Here is a 16,727-nt window from a genome sequence, read left to right as displayed (position 1 = left end):
GCTGGAATTCGTAACGATTGCACAGGCTGTCGAAGTGAAGATAAGTGGGCGACACGAAACAGTAGTTGAAGATGTTAAGAAACTGCAGCTCGTGCATCGTGTGTGCTGCGGGTGCTACTAGTGCGCCAACGGAAGAGGGCGTTGTTTAATCACTCAAACAAGGAACATAAACTCATTCCGTTGACACCGACCAAAACGAAAGGGATGCCATCATTTGGTTTCGTGAAAGGATGACTATTTGTTGATCGAATTAATGAACTTATGCATGCTAGATCAGTACTAATTGCTTGTGAAATATCACTAAGCACAACGCAATTTACTATAATGTACTAATCAATAATTAGTAAATTAACAGAAATCGATGTGTCAACATGCCATCATAGAAGATTGAATCAAAAAAGCAATCGTTTAGTAATTAAGTAAACAATTGCCATCACTTACCTTTACCTCAACGAGATCGTGCGCGTATGCGAACAAGAAACAGGCACCAGTATACAGGACAAGTATGACTATACTCAACAGGGCACCCAGCAGGTTAAATCCAAATTCATAAAAATAGATTATAGCGTAGCTTTCGGTGGCACACGTTATCAAAATATCTAACAGATGAAGTACATTCATCAACCCGAACGTAGATGCGACTCGTTGTTTGAAGTATGTCAAGTCGTCCCAGAGTGCGATCACTGTTCGAAGTGATCCTAACTGTAACTGCTCGCTTTTAGTAATCCACACCAACTCCTCTAGGTAAAGGCTGATGAGTAAGGTCCAGCATTGAGCATACATGAGATGCATTAGAGAGAGAAAGATCATTACCACAAGCGCTAATAAGTTGAACAAGTAGTAACCGAATAAGTGTCCTTTGCTAGGCGATACGATACTCCACAAGGTGTAAGATTGAACAACCGAACCAACCAACAGTATGACGACAATGCAGCCGATCTGAACCCAGTATAGTTGCAATGTCTTTCGCTTTCGCCTTTGATCGGCGAGTTTCGGCATTTGAAACAGTCGTTTATCCTTTTCCTGAACAATGCTCAACGCAAAAGCGCAATCATGCTTCAACCTACCCCTGTACAGCAATAACCACAGTATGTGTGGCACCAACACTAGAAACCGCATCATGTAGAGCAGGATGGTGGTAGTTGTCATTACACTTGCTAGATTGTTTCGCAAAACTTCCAACATGAGAAAAGTGGCACAACTGAAACTACACGTAACGAGCACGGCTAACAGCGTTACCATCCAGTACACATTTCTGCACTGGAATTCGTAACGATTGGTCAGGCTATCGAAGTGAAGATAAGTGGGTGAAACAAAGCAGTAGTTGAAGATGTTAAGGAACTGCAGCTCATGCATTGTGCTTGTTGGAGCTAACTGATCGTGACTGAACAGGATGCGCTGGAATATTCCAATACAATGCCCCTAAACTCATGAAAAGGATTAAGTTGGAGCAGACGATGACGGGTTAATTATTAATGTTCTCTTAATACTACATGATTGACGGCATTTATGGTACAAACAACCTCCGGCTATCCTAGCACGTTCTCGAAGGATGTTTGAAACAACAGTTTGATGGACTTACCTTCACTTCAACGCGATCGTGCGCGAACGCGAATATGAAAAAGGTGGCCGCGTACATGGTTAGGGTAATTATGTCGAGAAATGCTCCCAGTAAACCGAAGCCCATTTCCCAGGTACTGAATATGACGTACGTTTCAACGGCACACTTTACCAGCGCATCCAGCGCATGAAGAACATTCATGACGCCGAACGTGGCTATGGTACGTTGCTTGTAGTGTTCCAAATCGTCCCAGATGGTGTTCACCGTTTGAAGCATATCGGGTTCGTCTGGTTCGTGTTTAACGCGGCACGCTAACTCATTGAAATGATCGGCGATCACTAAGGCTAAGCATTGCGTGTACATAAGATGCATTAGCGATACAAAATCCAGGATAATGTATGCACTTAAGTTGAGGATGTAGTAGAGCTTTTGTTTTGCTATAAATTTCCACCATATGTAGACATCACCGACCACGGCAGCAATCAGTAGGATGACGATCGTGCCGACCTGTATCCAATAAAGAAGGCATCTACTATTTCGCTTGGTTGGATTTTGGAATTGCTGCTTAGACTTGTCTTGTAAAAGATTCAAAGCAATCGTACAGTCTTCCAATAGTTTATGCCTGTACAGCCACATCCACAGTGTCAGTGGTATTACAACTGATAGCCGCATAATGCAGATAATAATGTTGCATGCTCCCATCACACTGTCGAGCGTGTCGTGCATAAATTCTAACACCATCACAGTGGCACCAATGCAATTAACCGCGACGAGCACGATCAACAGCGTTACGTTCCAGCAGACATTTCTGAGGCGGAAATCGTAACGATTGTTCTCGATATCGAACGACAGGTAGGTGGGCGAAACGAAACAGTAATTGAAAACGTTCAGAAACTGTAGCTCATCCATTCTGCTTGCCGAGCAGGGTCGTTACTAAAAAGAGAGCGTTGGTGTAGTGCGAAATGCGTGAAACGATCCAGCACTCTTACTGCTGGATAGTTAATGAGATCTGAATAATTGAGCAGCATTTGAGGAGTGGAGTGGTTGACTCTTCACCCAACCGTTGACTTACCTTTACGTTGACGAGGTTGTGAGAGTACGTGTAAATTAAAAACGACACACCGTACGTAAGCGCGGAGACGAGATTCATAGCAACGTAGTGTACCCCCAGACCAATATCGATGACGTGTAAAACAATGTACGCCTCAACGGAGCACGTTACAAAAATGTTCAGCAAGTGTAGCAGCTGCATTAGCCCAAAGATGGAGCTACACTTGCGCTTAAAGCTTTCCAGATCACTCCCGAGAGCCATGACGGTTTGGAGCGAATGGTTGTGCTTGTAGGCAGCGCGACTGATTAGTTTCGCGTACCGGTGGCTTAAGAATGCAGGCCAAAACTGCACATAGCCCCGGTGGAGGGAGATGAACGCTTCGAGCACGAAAAATACAAACACAACAACGATATTAACACCTTTTTGATAAAGATCGAACGACAGTATGTAGTACAACTGCACGACAATGTTGAAGAGCAGCATCACCAGAGCGATACAGATTTGCGTTTGCGTGAGGAGCCACACGTTGATGAGTACGACCCGATCAGAACCGAACTGTCGTTCGATGGCTAGCGCACGGTTGGAAATGTCTACCAGTGTGCGGCCGTTTAGCAGTGTCCAACATATAAGGGGAACTACCACTACCAGCCGTATGCCGTACAGAATCATCGTAATGACACCCATCACGGTGGTTAGCAGTTCAGTAAAGTCATGTAACAGAAGCAGTAGCGCAGAAGTGGCGCTGACTAGCGTTAAAGACGACAGGATGGCCGTATTCCAGAGGAGGTTTCTGTTGCGAAAGATGTAACTGTTGGATTTCTGCTGCTCGGTGCGGTGAAGCTGAACCGGCGACACGAGAAAGTGATTGAACAAGTTTAGGATCTTCAGCTCCTCCATGCTGCGGGCACGGGTAGGCGCGACTAGATGGCAACTGGCGCAGCTCTGGCGCTAATGGATCACTCCAACGACATGGCTCGACGCGGGATGGAAGGAAACAGTACGTTGAATAATTGAGCCAGGGACGTTAAATATTAAATCAAGCAACAACAACGTATGAGTAATTAAATCCATTTGGTGGGATAATGTAGCGCCGTGTAGCCTACCTTTCGATCCAGCATGGTGAACTGGAAGCACAGCCCAAACAGCATTACCGTTTCCTGTACCGCAATGATCGACAGCCGTGTGATGTCTCGGAGATGTTTTTCGCTTAGCACATGCTCCAGTATATCGTACGTGCAGAACGATACGTTGAACATGAGATGCAGTATCACAAGGATTAGCTTAAGGCCAATCACCTCGGAGAGATGGTTCTTGCAGCCGTCCAGCACCGTCAGCTCACGGATAATGGCGTGAAATGGATGCACACCCAGACTGTGCTGCAGAGTCGCGTACGCATTGGAAAGCGTTTCCGCAAGCAGCTGACAGAGCAACAGGTTCAGCAGGATGTAATGCTCGACCAGGACGCCGCTAACGACTCCCAGGGAGTACGAATACTGACGACTTTGGTAGATTTTGTACAGCGCTTCGGATATTGAGAGAACATTGCAGATTAGTAGTATCACTAGCTGTAGTTTTTTAACGGAAAATTGGCTGCCCTTCCGCCCAGTGAAGGCACTGCCCGGTAGGGTGTGAAGTAGCGAGAGTAGGTGAAACCGTTGCCGAAAGTTGTCGCAAATCAGCAGCACCACAATGAGCACCGTTACCAGCAGCCGGGCATAGATGGTGAAGAGGTTAAGGTTGATGGTGTGCTGGTCCTTTCTTCGGTGCGTTGTCCAGGGGTTAAGGAACGCCAGCACGAAAATCACGACCAGCGGCAGTAGCAACTGCACACGTGCTCGGGATATTTTGTAGCCAACCGCTGGCTGGTGGCCTTTCGTGGGTCGTACCGTACGCACATTGCAGATGAGCAGGGTGTGAAAAATGTTCAACACTTTTAGCATTGCTTTCCACACACACACGCACGCACACACGCGGATGGAAGATGGGTGTAACTAAACGCATCGGGCCAACACGCAACCTTGCAATGCGATGAGGCTACGCGTTTGCGACGTTGATAAGCGAGCACTTTAATCAATTACCAAATTAATTATGAACGGGTGGGCCTCCCCTAAACCTCCAACAAACGGGCGACCCTCACGTAATCGTTCGGCAGTGTGTGTGTGTGTGTGTGTGTCTTGGACGGAGATGTGCTCCAGTTTTCTTTTTTTGCAGCGCTTGAGGGTAAAGCCACCAGCACAACTGAGACGAATATGCCGCGTTACCTGTTGCAGCACGGCCTACTAGCACACTACAAGGCAGCCAATGAGCAAGAAACCTATCCCAAACGCGCACAACGCGGCGCTAATGGGAGCGTCGTTTGGGGGCGCTGGTGTGCTAAGTGCCGGGGGTCCTACAATATCGGGCTAATGAGTGTTTTGATGTGATTGTTTAATGGGTGGTGTGGAGCGTGCCTACCCCAAAACGGGAATACTGGCCTCCCAGGTGGGTAGGGGGATCGGTAACAGATTTGTAAAAGGTTTGATAGCGAAGGGGGCACAACACGCCGCCAAGTGCGCTAATGTGAAGAAAGCCCTTCGCCGTCCGAGAGGGTCGAAGTGCTCCAAAATAATGACCCACCGGTTACATGATCTTGGTGAGCCAAAGGGGGGGGAGTGAGCCAACGTTTGCCAAAAAGCCGCCTTCAAACGGGAGCGAAAGAGCATCCAGTTTGGCATGCTCCACGCCGAGCATGCTGCTGCTGCTGCTGCTGCTGCGGCTTATTACATCGGCATGCGCGAGAGCGGGCCACGAGCTGCACTGGTACGGTCCATGTTTGGGCAGCTGGCCGCAGAGGGTCGGCTCGGTATTCCCACCCATTCCGTTTGGGTTGGATGAGATGCACACACACACACACACACCCTGGTAGGCTGGCAGGCAAACGCATTTCGATTCGAGCGCTTTGTGTTCGGGCATATGAGTGCTTCTATTACTTTTCTCCCGCCAAGAAGAGGACGACGAAGATGTTACGGTAATCAAAAATACCTTTCGCCGCAGTGTACTTTCCCCTCCTGTCCCGCAAAGGGAGGGGTGTTTGACTAACTGCATGCGAGGATTTCCAAACCTCACATAGACAACAACCAAAAAGAGCCCGTGTTAGAGTTGGGAGGGTTTTTTTTTTGTTGCGGTGCGAACGGATTGATTATCTCGCCTGATGCTATCAATCCCCATTATCGTCGTATCTTACCTCGGAAAACATGCGTACGAAAAGGGGGAGGTGGCAGGTATGAGGGCGTCTGTTGGCCTACTGCCTGTAGCTTCGTAGCGAGGTAGGAGGAGGACTTTGGCGTAGACGGCTAAGGCCAATACTTAAAAGCCGGCGTTTTCGTAACGGCACGGTTCAGTCGCGATCGGTCCGGCCGGGTGGGTAGAGACTGTGCCCCTACGCTTCAGCAGACGATTCCGAAGCATGATCATGGGTTGGCAGGTGGCGCTGCTGGTGCTGGCCGGTGCAGCGGCTGGGCAGGCGCGTGTTCTCGCCAGCAGTCGGCGGATTCGGGACTACGATTTTGATTTTTCGCATCTCGGCGAAGCGCTGTACGGCAATCACGATAAGGCGGCGATCGGCGAGCTGGTGCGTGCATGGTCCCGATCGCACAACGGCAGCAGCGTCAACCCGGAAGAGCTCGGCACGTACGCCGAGGGTGACATCCATCAGCCGCTGATCGAGCGCAATGCGCTCAAGTTCACCAGCAGCAAGTGGAAGAAGGGCATAGTGCCGTACGAGTTTAGTGAGGAGTTTTGTGAGTAGTAGCCCCGGGGGAAAGAATGGTCCAGTGGAGCCTCCCAGGGAATATGTTTGCTGATATTGTGCTCTTTTTCCTACTGTGCTTGTGTGTGTGTGTGTGGTTTGTGGCTGTTCGTGTGTGTGTGTGTGTTTTTCAGCGATCGGTGACCTTACCAAGCTGTTTTCGGCGTTCGAGCAGTTCCACCAGAAAACGTGCATCCGCTTTGTGCCGCACACGAAGGAGCGGGACTACGTGGTGATCGAGGGCCGCAGCTCGGGATGCTGGTCGGCGGTCGGGCGGATGGGTGGCCGGCAGGTGCTGAATCTGCAGCGCAACGGCTGCCTCCAGATGGAGGGCACCATCGTGCACGAGCTGATGCATGCGCTTGGGTTTCTGCACGAGCACACGCGCTACGACCGGGACCGGTACGTGAACATCTTCTTCCGCAACGTGCGCCCGAACCTGGTCAGCAACTTTGGGCGCGAAAGTGAGTCCCAAACGACGACGCTCGGCATGCCGTACGATTATGGCAGCGTTATGCACTACTCCAGAACGGCGTTCAGCAAAAACGGCAAACCGACGGTCGAGCCGAAGGTAGGCAAATTGGCGGGGGGGCGAGCCCCCCTGTCAGCTCCGCTGATTGATTTACACATTTTGTTTTCCCTTCACCGTGGCGCTGCTGAGCGTCTCTCGGGTTGCTTGTTGCGTAATGGTCGCTAACGCGCTTTTCCTTCTCTCCGCCGCAGATCAAGTACAGTGGGCAGCTGGGCCAGCGCGTCGGCTTTTCGGCGAAGGATGTACAGAAAATCAATAAGCTCTACTGTCATCGGTAAGGCAGCGCGGGGCCAGTTGCACAACAGTAGCGGCTGCAAGCCGGGGCCCGAGCTCTTACCTAAGAATGAATGAACCAAAAACGAGACGTGTCTTCTGAGATACGGTCAAGAAGACGCAGGTGTGTGTGTGAGTGTATACATTAATGTTAGCTGGTAGTAATAGGTTAACGAGCGAAACGAAAACGAAACAAATGATCTGAAAATCGGAAAACTGGAGCATAGCACTAATGTGTGAAGTGTAACGGAAAGAAAGCGACGGTTGCCGAAAGACGAACAGCACGTTTTAGGGGCGCTGTGATGCTACGGTTGTTGCATACTTTTAGGCGTTTTGTGAGCTGTGAGCTGGTGCCGGTAAGATGGTGCAGGGTTACTGGTTGTAGAAAAAGAACGATCTTTCGTGCATGAGCAGAGATGAAATTAAATAGGAAAGGAAAGGAAAAAGAACACGAAATTGAGGGACTATGTATGTCGCAACCGTAAGTATGTGCATGAGCATAGACATTAACACAACAAGAGCTACCGCGCAGTTGTTGGTTTATTTCGCCAGCTCGTTTTGAGTGACGATGATGAAATGGCGTTCATGTGTATTCGGACGTAATGGCGGTTAATTTTCGTCCATAAAGGTGGATTTTATTGTAAGCCCATGCTCGTTGCCATTGCCGGCTCGGGCTGCTTCAGGGTGTCGTCATGGTTTAAATATGTCAATCAAAATCTAATCGTTAAGACATGCGCCTGTACATTACCTGGTTCAACTAATGGGTTCTTCGTTACATCCTGGTTGCAGCCACTTCCTTCTAGCTCGGTGTTCTGATATTTTCGGCGTAACCAAATCGTTATTAGCAACTCCAGCCACACACCAAAAAAAAAAAAAAAACCAAAGCCGGGCAGCACTCGATTCACTTTTACTTTTGGGACAGGCGTAAACTTGCGCTTGAACTTTAGCGCAAGACACGGCCAATGTAGGTTTTCTGCAAGGTTTCCGCCAGCTGTCCAGCGGCTCAGCGTACCGGTTGCTGCATCGAGGCTCCCTTTTACGGTACGCGTCGTTCCGATCGCTGACGTTTGATCTGCATCTGCAGCAGCATTGACTTATATGTGATCGGGGTGTTGGGCCGTGTTGTTATTGAGTCGATTGCGTTTTGTTAATTGTTTTGTACCACGACCAACACCGTGTACCAGAGCGTACGAGGCAAAGGAGGAATACCGGCTCACGGGGTTTGCGCTGGTAAATGACGAGAGGTGTGTTTTCGCAGTGATCTGCGATTTCTGCCATCAATTTGTTTTTGTGCGAATGCGGGTTGACCACAAAGTTACGCAAAGTGTCGTAAGCGGCTCTACCTTTAATGAGCGATCGTTAGACGACCGTGTTTAGGACGGGCAAGAAGTTTTATCTAATCTATTCCTAACCACTTACGCGGTAGTGTAGGGATAGAGTTTTACCGCCCCTCCCCAATAGAGGACCCTTTTCATCACTTCCTCTTCGGTAAACTGATCGATCGCTGACAAGCCCCCGCAGAGGTGCCTATCGTTCGATCAAGCTAATCGATTGCGGTGCTAAAAAAGCACTCCTCCGGGGTTTAGCTCAAGCTATTTAGCCGTCAAATTTCAATTGGACAACTGATCGATGCCATTTGTTATTATTGCTTGCAACGAACCCGGGAGGGGCGGGTGTAGAACACCTCCGCAGCGTAAACACCACTACAGCACGCTGCTTTTGGACTGCTCCGGGTGCCGAATGAGTCGATCGATCCACGTCGGATGCAGGTAGCGCGCGAGCCATGCCTTGAAGCGATCGACTACTGAGCTAGGAAGTCGTCTCGCCCCATATGCTTCGGCCGTGGGACACTGCCCAAAAGTTTGTTTGTCTTCTTATATCCCGCTTTGGTTGGTGCGTTGCGTTGTCTAAGATCGTAAAGATCACAAGGCAGAGCGATGGCATGAAAAAAAAACGGCACATTAGTGGTGTTTTGTGTGACCGCGGTTCGTACGATCGGGCCCACAAAGGGAATGAGGAAGTAGTTCAAAATGGGGTGTATAATGTTAACATAGGAATTAATTGCTACAGCTCTTGTTACATTGTGAGCGGTGAGCGTGCCGTGGGTTCGTTGCTTTTTTGGCCGTTGCTGTCGTTTGTGTCGTTCGCCGCAGGGCTTCGGGGGTTTGTGAGGGCGAAAGCGACGCCATTGATTCGCATTAAGATGGGGCGTGCTTCGATCGCCTTTTTTATTTCTTTTCGCTGCCCGGAAGTGGTCTTGTAAGATGGAGGTTAGTTTTTGGTTTAATTTAATTTACGCTTCACGGGTGTGAATGTCGATATTTCAAGGTCGGTAAAATGATGCGCGATGCTCAAGCAAAAGGTGATATATTCTTACAACCCATCGATGAAGCCGTAAAAACGTTAAGTTTTTTAAAGGTTTAATTTATTTTCCTCATCTTTCAATTAAAAAAACAGTCCGAAAAAACGTTTGAACAAGAGAAAAATAAAGTTCTCGCTTGCACGAACGCACGCATGGGGAAGGGATCGGTTAGAATACACAGTCAGTGTTGCTTAGTAATCGTGAGCATAGACGGCCGGGGCGGCGTACACCGACGGGTAGCTGCTGACGTAGGACGTCTTCAGGGGAGCGGCGTAGGCGACGGGAGCAGCCTCGTACGAGATGGCAGCTGGGGCAGCAGCATACGTGTAGGTCTTGGCAACTGGAGCAGCATAAGCGTAGGTCTTCTCCACCGGAGCAGCATAAGCGTAGGTCTTGGCAACTGGGGCAGCAGCGTAGACGGTCTGGACCGGGGCAGCGTACACAGCCGGGGCAGCCTGGACGTAGGTCGTCTTCTCGACCGGCGTCGACACGACGGTCTTCTTCACGGCCGGGGCGAACACGGGCTCAGCGACCTGCTTGTTGTGGTACTGGGTGAAGCTCTGGTGCGAGTAGCCAGTCGGGACGGACTTCTCGATCGTGCCAACGTGCGCCACGGTCGGCTCCTCCACGATGCTCTTCTGGTACGAGATCTCCTTCTGGGCGACGAGGGCGGGCGCGGCAGCTACCACGGTCGAGTAGGCGAGCGGGGCCGACTGCACCAGGTGGGCACCGGGAGCGGCAGCGGCAACGGCGAGAACAACGGACAACACCACCAATCGGAACATTTTGAATAGAATTGTGGGACTGTTTTTCTGTTCTGTCACAACGAGATGGGACACACGAAAGGTCTGTGTTGTTTGCCGAGCTGAGGTTGCTTGAACGATTGAACGCTGACTGTGCTTTTCGGACTGCCGGGTCCAATCTTATATAGTTGACCACGAAAAATACGACACCATCCGGTTCGGGCGTGCGCGCGAGCACACACTCACTCGTCGTCACCGTCCCAGGAGGCTCAAGATCGCACCGGCACCGCTCACTTTCTGCCCCTCTCTTCGGCGCATTGCCACTCGCGGATCTTGCCATCTTGCTCCACCCCCAGCTCGCTCCACATACTGCGGCACATGGTGTGGCACGAAGGGGTTTTGCGGTATCGGCGAGATGTTTGCTACGGTTTCACACACTCTTTTTATTTTCCTTTCGCACTCGCGCGACTATCTACGTGCCGGTCCTCCACAGAGTGCTGCGACCTTCCTTTTTGGCGTCCTTAAAGCACTGGGAGTTCAATATACACGAGTTGGGCACTGCATTTTTTGGGTTTGGTGCAGTTTGGTTTCGAGGGACAAGTCATGGAGGAAAAATGGTAAACCCGGCATGGGATGTCCTTGATTTTCGTGAAGGCAGTCACCGCAGCGCGAGATGCAGGAAATTGAAATCTCTTTGTTTGTCGGGGCATCAGGGAGCGAACCTGTCTGGCTGCGGCAAAGGGCTTGCGTTTGGGTGGGCAAGGGTGGGTGTACTATTCCCCGTTCCCGAATGATTGGGTTTCGTGGTTTTGTGCTTATTTGCTTATTGCCAGAGTGGAGAGAGGGTGATTAACTTTTTGAATCTTATAATAGCATTCCCGCACCTTTATTCATATTTCCATTAGCCTGCAAAGGGACAAGGGTAATAATGCTGGAATTGGAGCTCAGACTTCATCTAGAATAATAGCTCAAACTGGTCATAACTGGGTACAACAAATCACTCGTAACTGTCCAGCTTTGGGTGCAGGTTGAGGGACGTTTCGTGCTTAAAATGTCATGAGTTTGTAGCAAAATTGCTGGAATGTCCCTTTTCTCATTGGTGTACCATTCGGCATTTTGTAATTCCCTACAATTGAGAACTTCATTTTTTCATTCTTACAAAGTTTATTTTGTTTTCTCGAAGGGTTTCTTCAAGGTTTCAACAAATTGATTTAGTAGACATCTTCATCATACGCGATCTTCAACCAACCGATCGCCGGCGTTTGTGCAGGAAATGTCAAAAAATCAAACTTTATTTATTACAACACTGACCCTAGAACAGAATTTACAGCATGTTTTCAGCTCCAGATGTTTACAGGCTACAACACATGGCGAGGGGTTTTAAAATTAATTTATAACCATACACGTCCAAACCATCAATTAAGCACAGGGGGTGTAGTTGTTGTTCTACGATGGATAAAACGATTGGAGTTCCCAACCCGCCCCAAACGGGACAGCAGATAATCCGTACAGCAGGGAACAGGCAACCGCTGGTACAAATTTTGTGCCGTGCCCGCCATATTCCTACGGGGCAACAGACGAGTGACATTTACGACGAGATAATTCCCCGGGCAGGCAGGCACCAAACGCCTGGACACCAGAAGACGTTGACATTTGTTGTTTGTGTATTCTTATGGGTTTCGGGAACGATGCCGGCCCACGGCCCAGGTTGTACGTATTCTTGGCCTTTCGGGTGTGTGTGTGTGTGCGTGTGTGCGCTCGGAACACACTACTTACACGCTTATCGTGTCGAGCCCCTGGAAAAGGAAGCTTGCTGACGGGCGGAACCGACACACACACACACAGGAGAATACATTTACAAAGCAGCATCCGCCAGCATCCGGGAGTAACGGTGAGGGAGTTGTGTTTCGCCACGGATTCCCTCCAGGGCATTGGCGATCGACTCTCGGCTCTGCGGCAGATATAATGTACGCGCATGTCCTTCTTGGGCGTGTGCGTTCTGTGCGTTTGATCATTTGAAGCCTCCTCTCCTCCTTTTCTAAAGCCCGAAAGAACCGATCTTGGCGTTGTTTCTGCCTACTACACGCAAACGAAACAAACGCAATCTTTAATGACGATTACTTTACTCTGAATCGTGTTTTTTTTTGTCGTCCACCAACCCGAAAGGTGGAGTCCGGTAGAGTAATAAACACCCCGCTTGATACGGAAACGAGTCGGCAGTCGAAAAGCTCTGGCGAAGGTGATTGTGTGTGCGTAGCGTTTCGTAGGGTGGATAGAACCAGCATACAAGGTAGCAACGGAATGGCAATGCCCCACGGTCCACCGAAGGAGATCCTCGGAGTAACGAAAAAAAAAAGCGGCAAATCGAAACCGAAACAAGAGCGCCGCCTGCCGAAGCGCGAGATCCGAATCCGAGCGGGGCGCCGATTCGCGTCGTAATTGTCGATCGCGTCTTATAAAAGCCGTTGCCGGCGGTTGGGAACGGTACAGTCAACCGCGAAGCTCATTCCAGTGATCAACACAGACCTCTCACCCTTTTTGCAAAAACAATCCATTTTTAAAAACAATCAATCAAAATGTTCCGATTGGTAAATATCGATCTCGTGTGTGTGTGGGGTGATCTTGGTGGGGATGGATGTGCTTTGCTCTCAACCAGGGGTTCTAGAGCGCATTACGCCACCCAATTTGTGAGGTGTGAAATATGGTGTGTAATTGTTTGGTTTTGCTTTGTTTTCCCTGGTTAAGGTGGTGTTGTCCGCTCTTCTTGCCGTTGCCGCTGCCGCTCCCGGTGCCCACCTGGTGCACTCGGCTCCGCTCGCCTACTCGACCGTGGTTGCTGCTGCGCCCGCCCTCGTCGCCCAGAAGGAGATCTCGTACCAGAAGAGCATCGTGGAGGAGCCGGCCGTGGCGCACGTTGGCACCGTGGTCAAGACCGTCCCGACCGGAGTGACGCACACTAGCTCTGCCGTCGTGCACGACACCAAGGTGCGCGAGGATGTGTACGCCCCGGCCGTGAAGAAGACCGTCGTGTCGACGCCGGTCGAGAAGACGACCTACGTCCAGGCTGCCGCCCCGGTTGTCCACGCCGCTCCGGCTGTGTATGCTGCCCCGGTCCAGACCGTCTACGCTGCTGCCCCAGTTGCCAAGACCTACGCTTATGCTGCTCCGGTGGAGAAGACCTACGCTTATGCTGCTCCAGTTGCCAAGACCTACACGTATGCTGCTGCCCCGGCTGCCATTTCGTACGAGGCTGCTCCCGTTGCGTACGCCGCTCCCCTGAAGACGGCCTACGTCAGCAGCTACCCGTCGGTGTACGCCGCCCCGGCCGTCTATGCTAACCAGTGGCACTAAATGGTTCCTCCCACCCCGCCTGACTGTCCATACCTTTTTCCCGGAACCCCGGAGCCGTTGCGGTGACGGGTTGCTTCTCTTTTGTTCGCCTTTGATTGTTACGGTGAAAGATGAGAGAAGTGGCCACGAGTGAGAAGAATAAACGATTGAGATTCGAATGTTTTAAATCTTTGCGTATGTTTGAGTGATCTTTCTCTTTGTTGCTGGGCGATTCACCAATGGGGAAGGATGACTTGCGGAGAAGAATTGAAAGGAGGAAGTATGCGAATGGTTCTTGCTAAAAATTAGCCTTTGTTGAAGCATCGGTAGCATTGCTTTAGAGTCATTAAAATTCCTCAAAAAAGTCTGAAAGATTTATGTAGCGTGAGACTTGTCTTTGAGAGTTTCCTGTCATATAAATAACACATTGTGTTAAACTTCGTTCCACTTGGCTACTCATTTACCAAGCGTTTTGGAAACAAATATTCATCTTTTATGCTCTGCTTGACATCACACGCTCAATTTGAGTTATAATTCTTTCATTAGTTATGAGCAAACGTCTGAGAAGAAAACACAGAAATAAGTATTATTGTTTAATTTCGTTAGATCTATTTAAAACCAGAGTAACATTAGATCAATTTATGTTAAAAAACGTGTAAAACAGAACACCAACAACCATTACATTAGTAAGCTTTTTAGTCATATTGTTGAGCATTGTTCAGAAGCCTCCAGTGCTGCATTGACCCTTTTCACTGGTATTTGATGACCAGTGGCGTCTTGTAGTGGCCCACGAACGAACCATACTGAGGCACTGGAGCCGCCTGGGAATAGATGAAGCTTCCCGCGGGATAGAACACACGACGGATCGGTGTGGCGGTTGTGTGAACAGCCACCACAGGCTCATGACGCACATGCCCACTGTGAGACACACCCTGAAGTCCGTGAATGAGGGCCGAAGATTGGTAGGATACAGCGTTCGGCGTGTAGTGATGACCATCTGACCTAACGATCGCACCACCGGGTGTCCACTGAGCAAGCAGATTATTCGTCAGCCGCTGAGAAGTTTGCAGCTGATCGCGAAGCCACTGGTGCAGGTCGAGTGGGGCAGGGATCGTGGCTGCAGGAGCATGGGTCACTTGCTCTACCGGAAGATAGGCGGGAGCTGAGGTCTGATGTGAAGATGGAGATGGTGGTGGTGGTGGTGGTGTTGTGGTTACTGGGACGTAATCCGTCACCGGCTGGAAGGTGGTAGCGGGAATCCGGTTTCGGTTGGTTGTCAAACGGGTGACGAGCCCTGCTCCCGGCAGCTGATCCCCCGTCAAGGTCGTCTGCGGAACGAACGTCACCTGCTGCACACGGTTCATCTGACGCTCGAGCCACTGGGCAAAGTCTTCGCCGGCCGGTTTGAACTGTTCGCCGAGCACGTCCGGGCGGGGTGTCGCCGTGTCGCCTTCCTCCTCCTCAAACCAGGACTTTCCATCGGACGGAGGGAAACTATCGAAGGGGCTGGTGGTGGTGGTGGAGGTCGTAGTGGTCAGGATGCTTGATGGAGCAGGTGTCGTCGAGGTGGATGTCGTTCGGAAAACGGATGCGGGCGTTGTCGTTCTCGGAGTGCTTGCTGGGGTTGTTGTAGTGCCGCTTGAAGAAGCTTCTCCTTCCCAGGCCTTTGGTTGTCGTCCGGAGATCCAAAGTTTGAAGTCATCCTCCGAGAGATCGAAGATAGCTTGGGGAGACACGGTGCTGGCTTCGCTGGACGCGTCCTGTCCCAAAGCGCTCGCCAGGCCGAAGGCCACCAGGGCAAGCTAGAACGTGGACAGGAAAGAATAGAACGAATCAACCACTTAGCAAACTAGAACAAGCCTTGAAACCTGTTCTTGGTGTTCTTGGTGAAACCAGAAACATACCACTTGCACGAATCGCGCCATTACACCCAAAACAGGCTGAAGCTGATGTTCCGATTACACGACACAGTGGCTATTCCCTGTAGAACTGCAGCGCGTTCCCTGCGATCGCGAGTGTTTTATAGCGTTTCCGAAATAAAGCAACAGGTCTTGCCCGTTCCGGCGGTCGATCTTCACTGATGAGATGCTGTGTTGCAACTGGAGTCGATTCCGCTCCTGTCAGCCGAGAGGATCCGCAGATTCTGTGGTAGGAAGAAAAGAACAAAAATTGGTTCACTGACTCGAACAGTGCTCATGGTCTACCGGCCCCGGAGCCTGAAAGTGGCCGCCATACGCGTGATCTTCCTCATTCGTGTGCAAGGGGGACGGTTTCCGTTGTCCTTGGCACGGGCATCTCCAGGCATCACCCGGGGCGCGTGAAAGTAGTTCTGCCCCGCGGAGGATGGCATTTACGCCGAGGAAGCGCTCTGTTGGCATCGTTTCCTCTCATGCAGTTTGCTACCTTTATTTTTTTGACAGCAACGCTACAGTTTAAGGAACAAGAGCAAACCCGACCTACATTACCCTGCTTTTAGCGGAGGGGTTACTTACCGGTTTGCTTTGCTACGAATAGTTGTACCGCTTAAAGTTCATGGTTTTATGGCGCGGTATCGCAGAACGACATTTCGCGCGTACCCTTGTCAACTGGAACCTGGGATTCCCTACCCTTCGTTTGGGGGAGGGGGAGTGAGAGGTCACGGGGCTGGACACAGTACCAAAACTAATTAGCGAACTGAAAGGGAATGAGTGCCAAAACGCTATAACTTCGATGCACCGTTACACAGCCTTCAGATTTGGTGGGTAATTCTGGGAAGATCACTTCAAAACAATCCAAAGGCTACACTCACAAAGCTAGCTAGTCCGTCCGGCAGGGCAGCTGTCGCAGAAGTGAGACCCAATTCGTTCCAAAAGCATCCTGCAATAGCTGTGCAAACGGGGCAAACTGGAAACCGGGAACCAGTGGAGGATTAACAGAGCACAACCAGTGGAGCTGGACATAAATCTGGTTTTGATGGCCGCAGCTGGTTGACATTTTGTTGAAGTGTTGTAGAAAAAAAATGGTCGCTGCAACGGAGGTGCTACGATCAGTGGATGAAGAATGAGCTAAAATTATAATATTGATTAGATGCGTAAGGCCCGGGGGCGCG

The 16,727-nt window shown here is 50.3% G+C and overlaps 4 protein-coding genes across 5 annotated transcripts; 2 read left to right on the top strand and 2 right to left on the bottom strand.

The window, feature by feature from the left end:
* Nucleotides 1-2,877: 2,877 nt before the first annotated feature.
* LOC121592146 (zinc metalloproteinase nas-13-like) lies at nt 2,878-7,413 on the top strand. The gene is made up of 3 exons (XM_041913508.1): nt 2,878-6,391; nt 6,534-6,970; nt 7,123-7,413. The coding sequence occupies exons 1-3, from the start codon at nt 6,058-6,060 to the stop codon at nt 7,207-7,209; spliced, it is 858 nt and encodes a 285-aa protein (XP_041769442.1). The 5' UTR covers nt 2,878-6,057; the 3' UTR covers nt 7,210-7,413.
* A 2,206-nt stretch (nt 7,414-9,619) lies between these two features.
* LOC121592460 (cuticle protein-like) lies at nt 9,620-10,482 on the bottom strand. The gene has a single exon (XM_041913909.1). The coding sequence runs from the start codon at nt 10,349-10,351 to the stop codon at nt 9,758-9,760; it is 594 nt and encodes a 197-aa protein (XP_041769843.1). The 5' UTR covers nt 10,352-10,482; the 3' UTR covers nt 9,620-9,757.
* A 2,297-nt stretch (nt 10,483-12,779) lies between these two features.
* LOC121592439 (cuticle protein-like) lies at nt 12,780-13,827 on the top strand. Its single transcript, XM_041913867.1, has 2 exons — nt 12,780-12,897; nt 13,055-13,827. Exons 1-2 carry the CDS (start codon nt 12,886-12,888, stop codon nt 13,658-13,660), a joined length of 618 nt encoding a protein of 205 aa, XP_041769801.1. The 5' UTR covers nt 12,780-12,885; the 3' UTR covers nt 13,661-13,827.
* Nucleotides 13,828-14,246: 419 nt separating this feature from the next.
* LOC121592814 (flocculation protein FLO11-like) lies at nt 14,247-16,508 on the bottom strand. 2 transcript variants are annotated; one of them, XM_041914622.1, is made up of 4 exons: nt 16,428-16,508; nt 16,132-16,312; nt 15,544-15,782; nt 14,247-15,441 (listed from the first exon to the last, which is right to left on the bottom strand). In XM_041914622.1, the coding sequence occupies exons 3-4, from the start codon at nt 15,562-15,564 to the stop codon at nt 14,389-14,391; spliced, it is 1,074 nt and encodes a 357-aa protein (XP_041770556.1). In that variant the 5' UTR covers nt 15,565-15,782; nt 16,132-16,312; nt 16,428-16,508; the 3' UTR covers nt 14,247-14,388. The 2 variants fall into 2 exon arrangements, with proteins under 2 accessions (XP_041770556.1, XP_041770555.1); XM_041914621.1 differs by having other exon boundaries at nt 16,132-16,453.
* Between the last annotated feature and the right edge of the window lie 219 nt (nt 16,509-16,727).

This window comes from Anopheles merus, chromosome 2L (assembly GCF_017562075.2).
Source record: "Anopheles merus strain MAF chromosome 2L, AmerM5.1, whole genome shotgun sequence".
NCBI classification, from domain to species: domain Eukaryota; kingdom Metazoa; phylum Arthropoda; class Insecta; order Diptera; family Culicidae; genus Anopheles; species Anopheles merus.
This window is presented reverse-complemented; position numbering and strand designations above follow the sequence as displayed.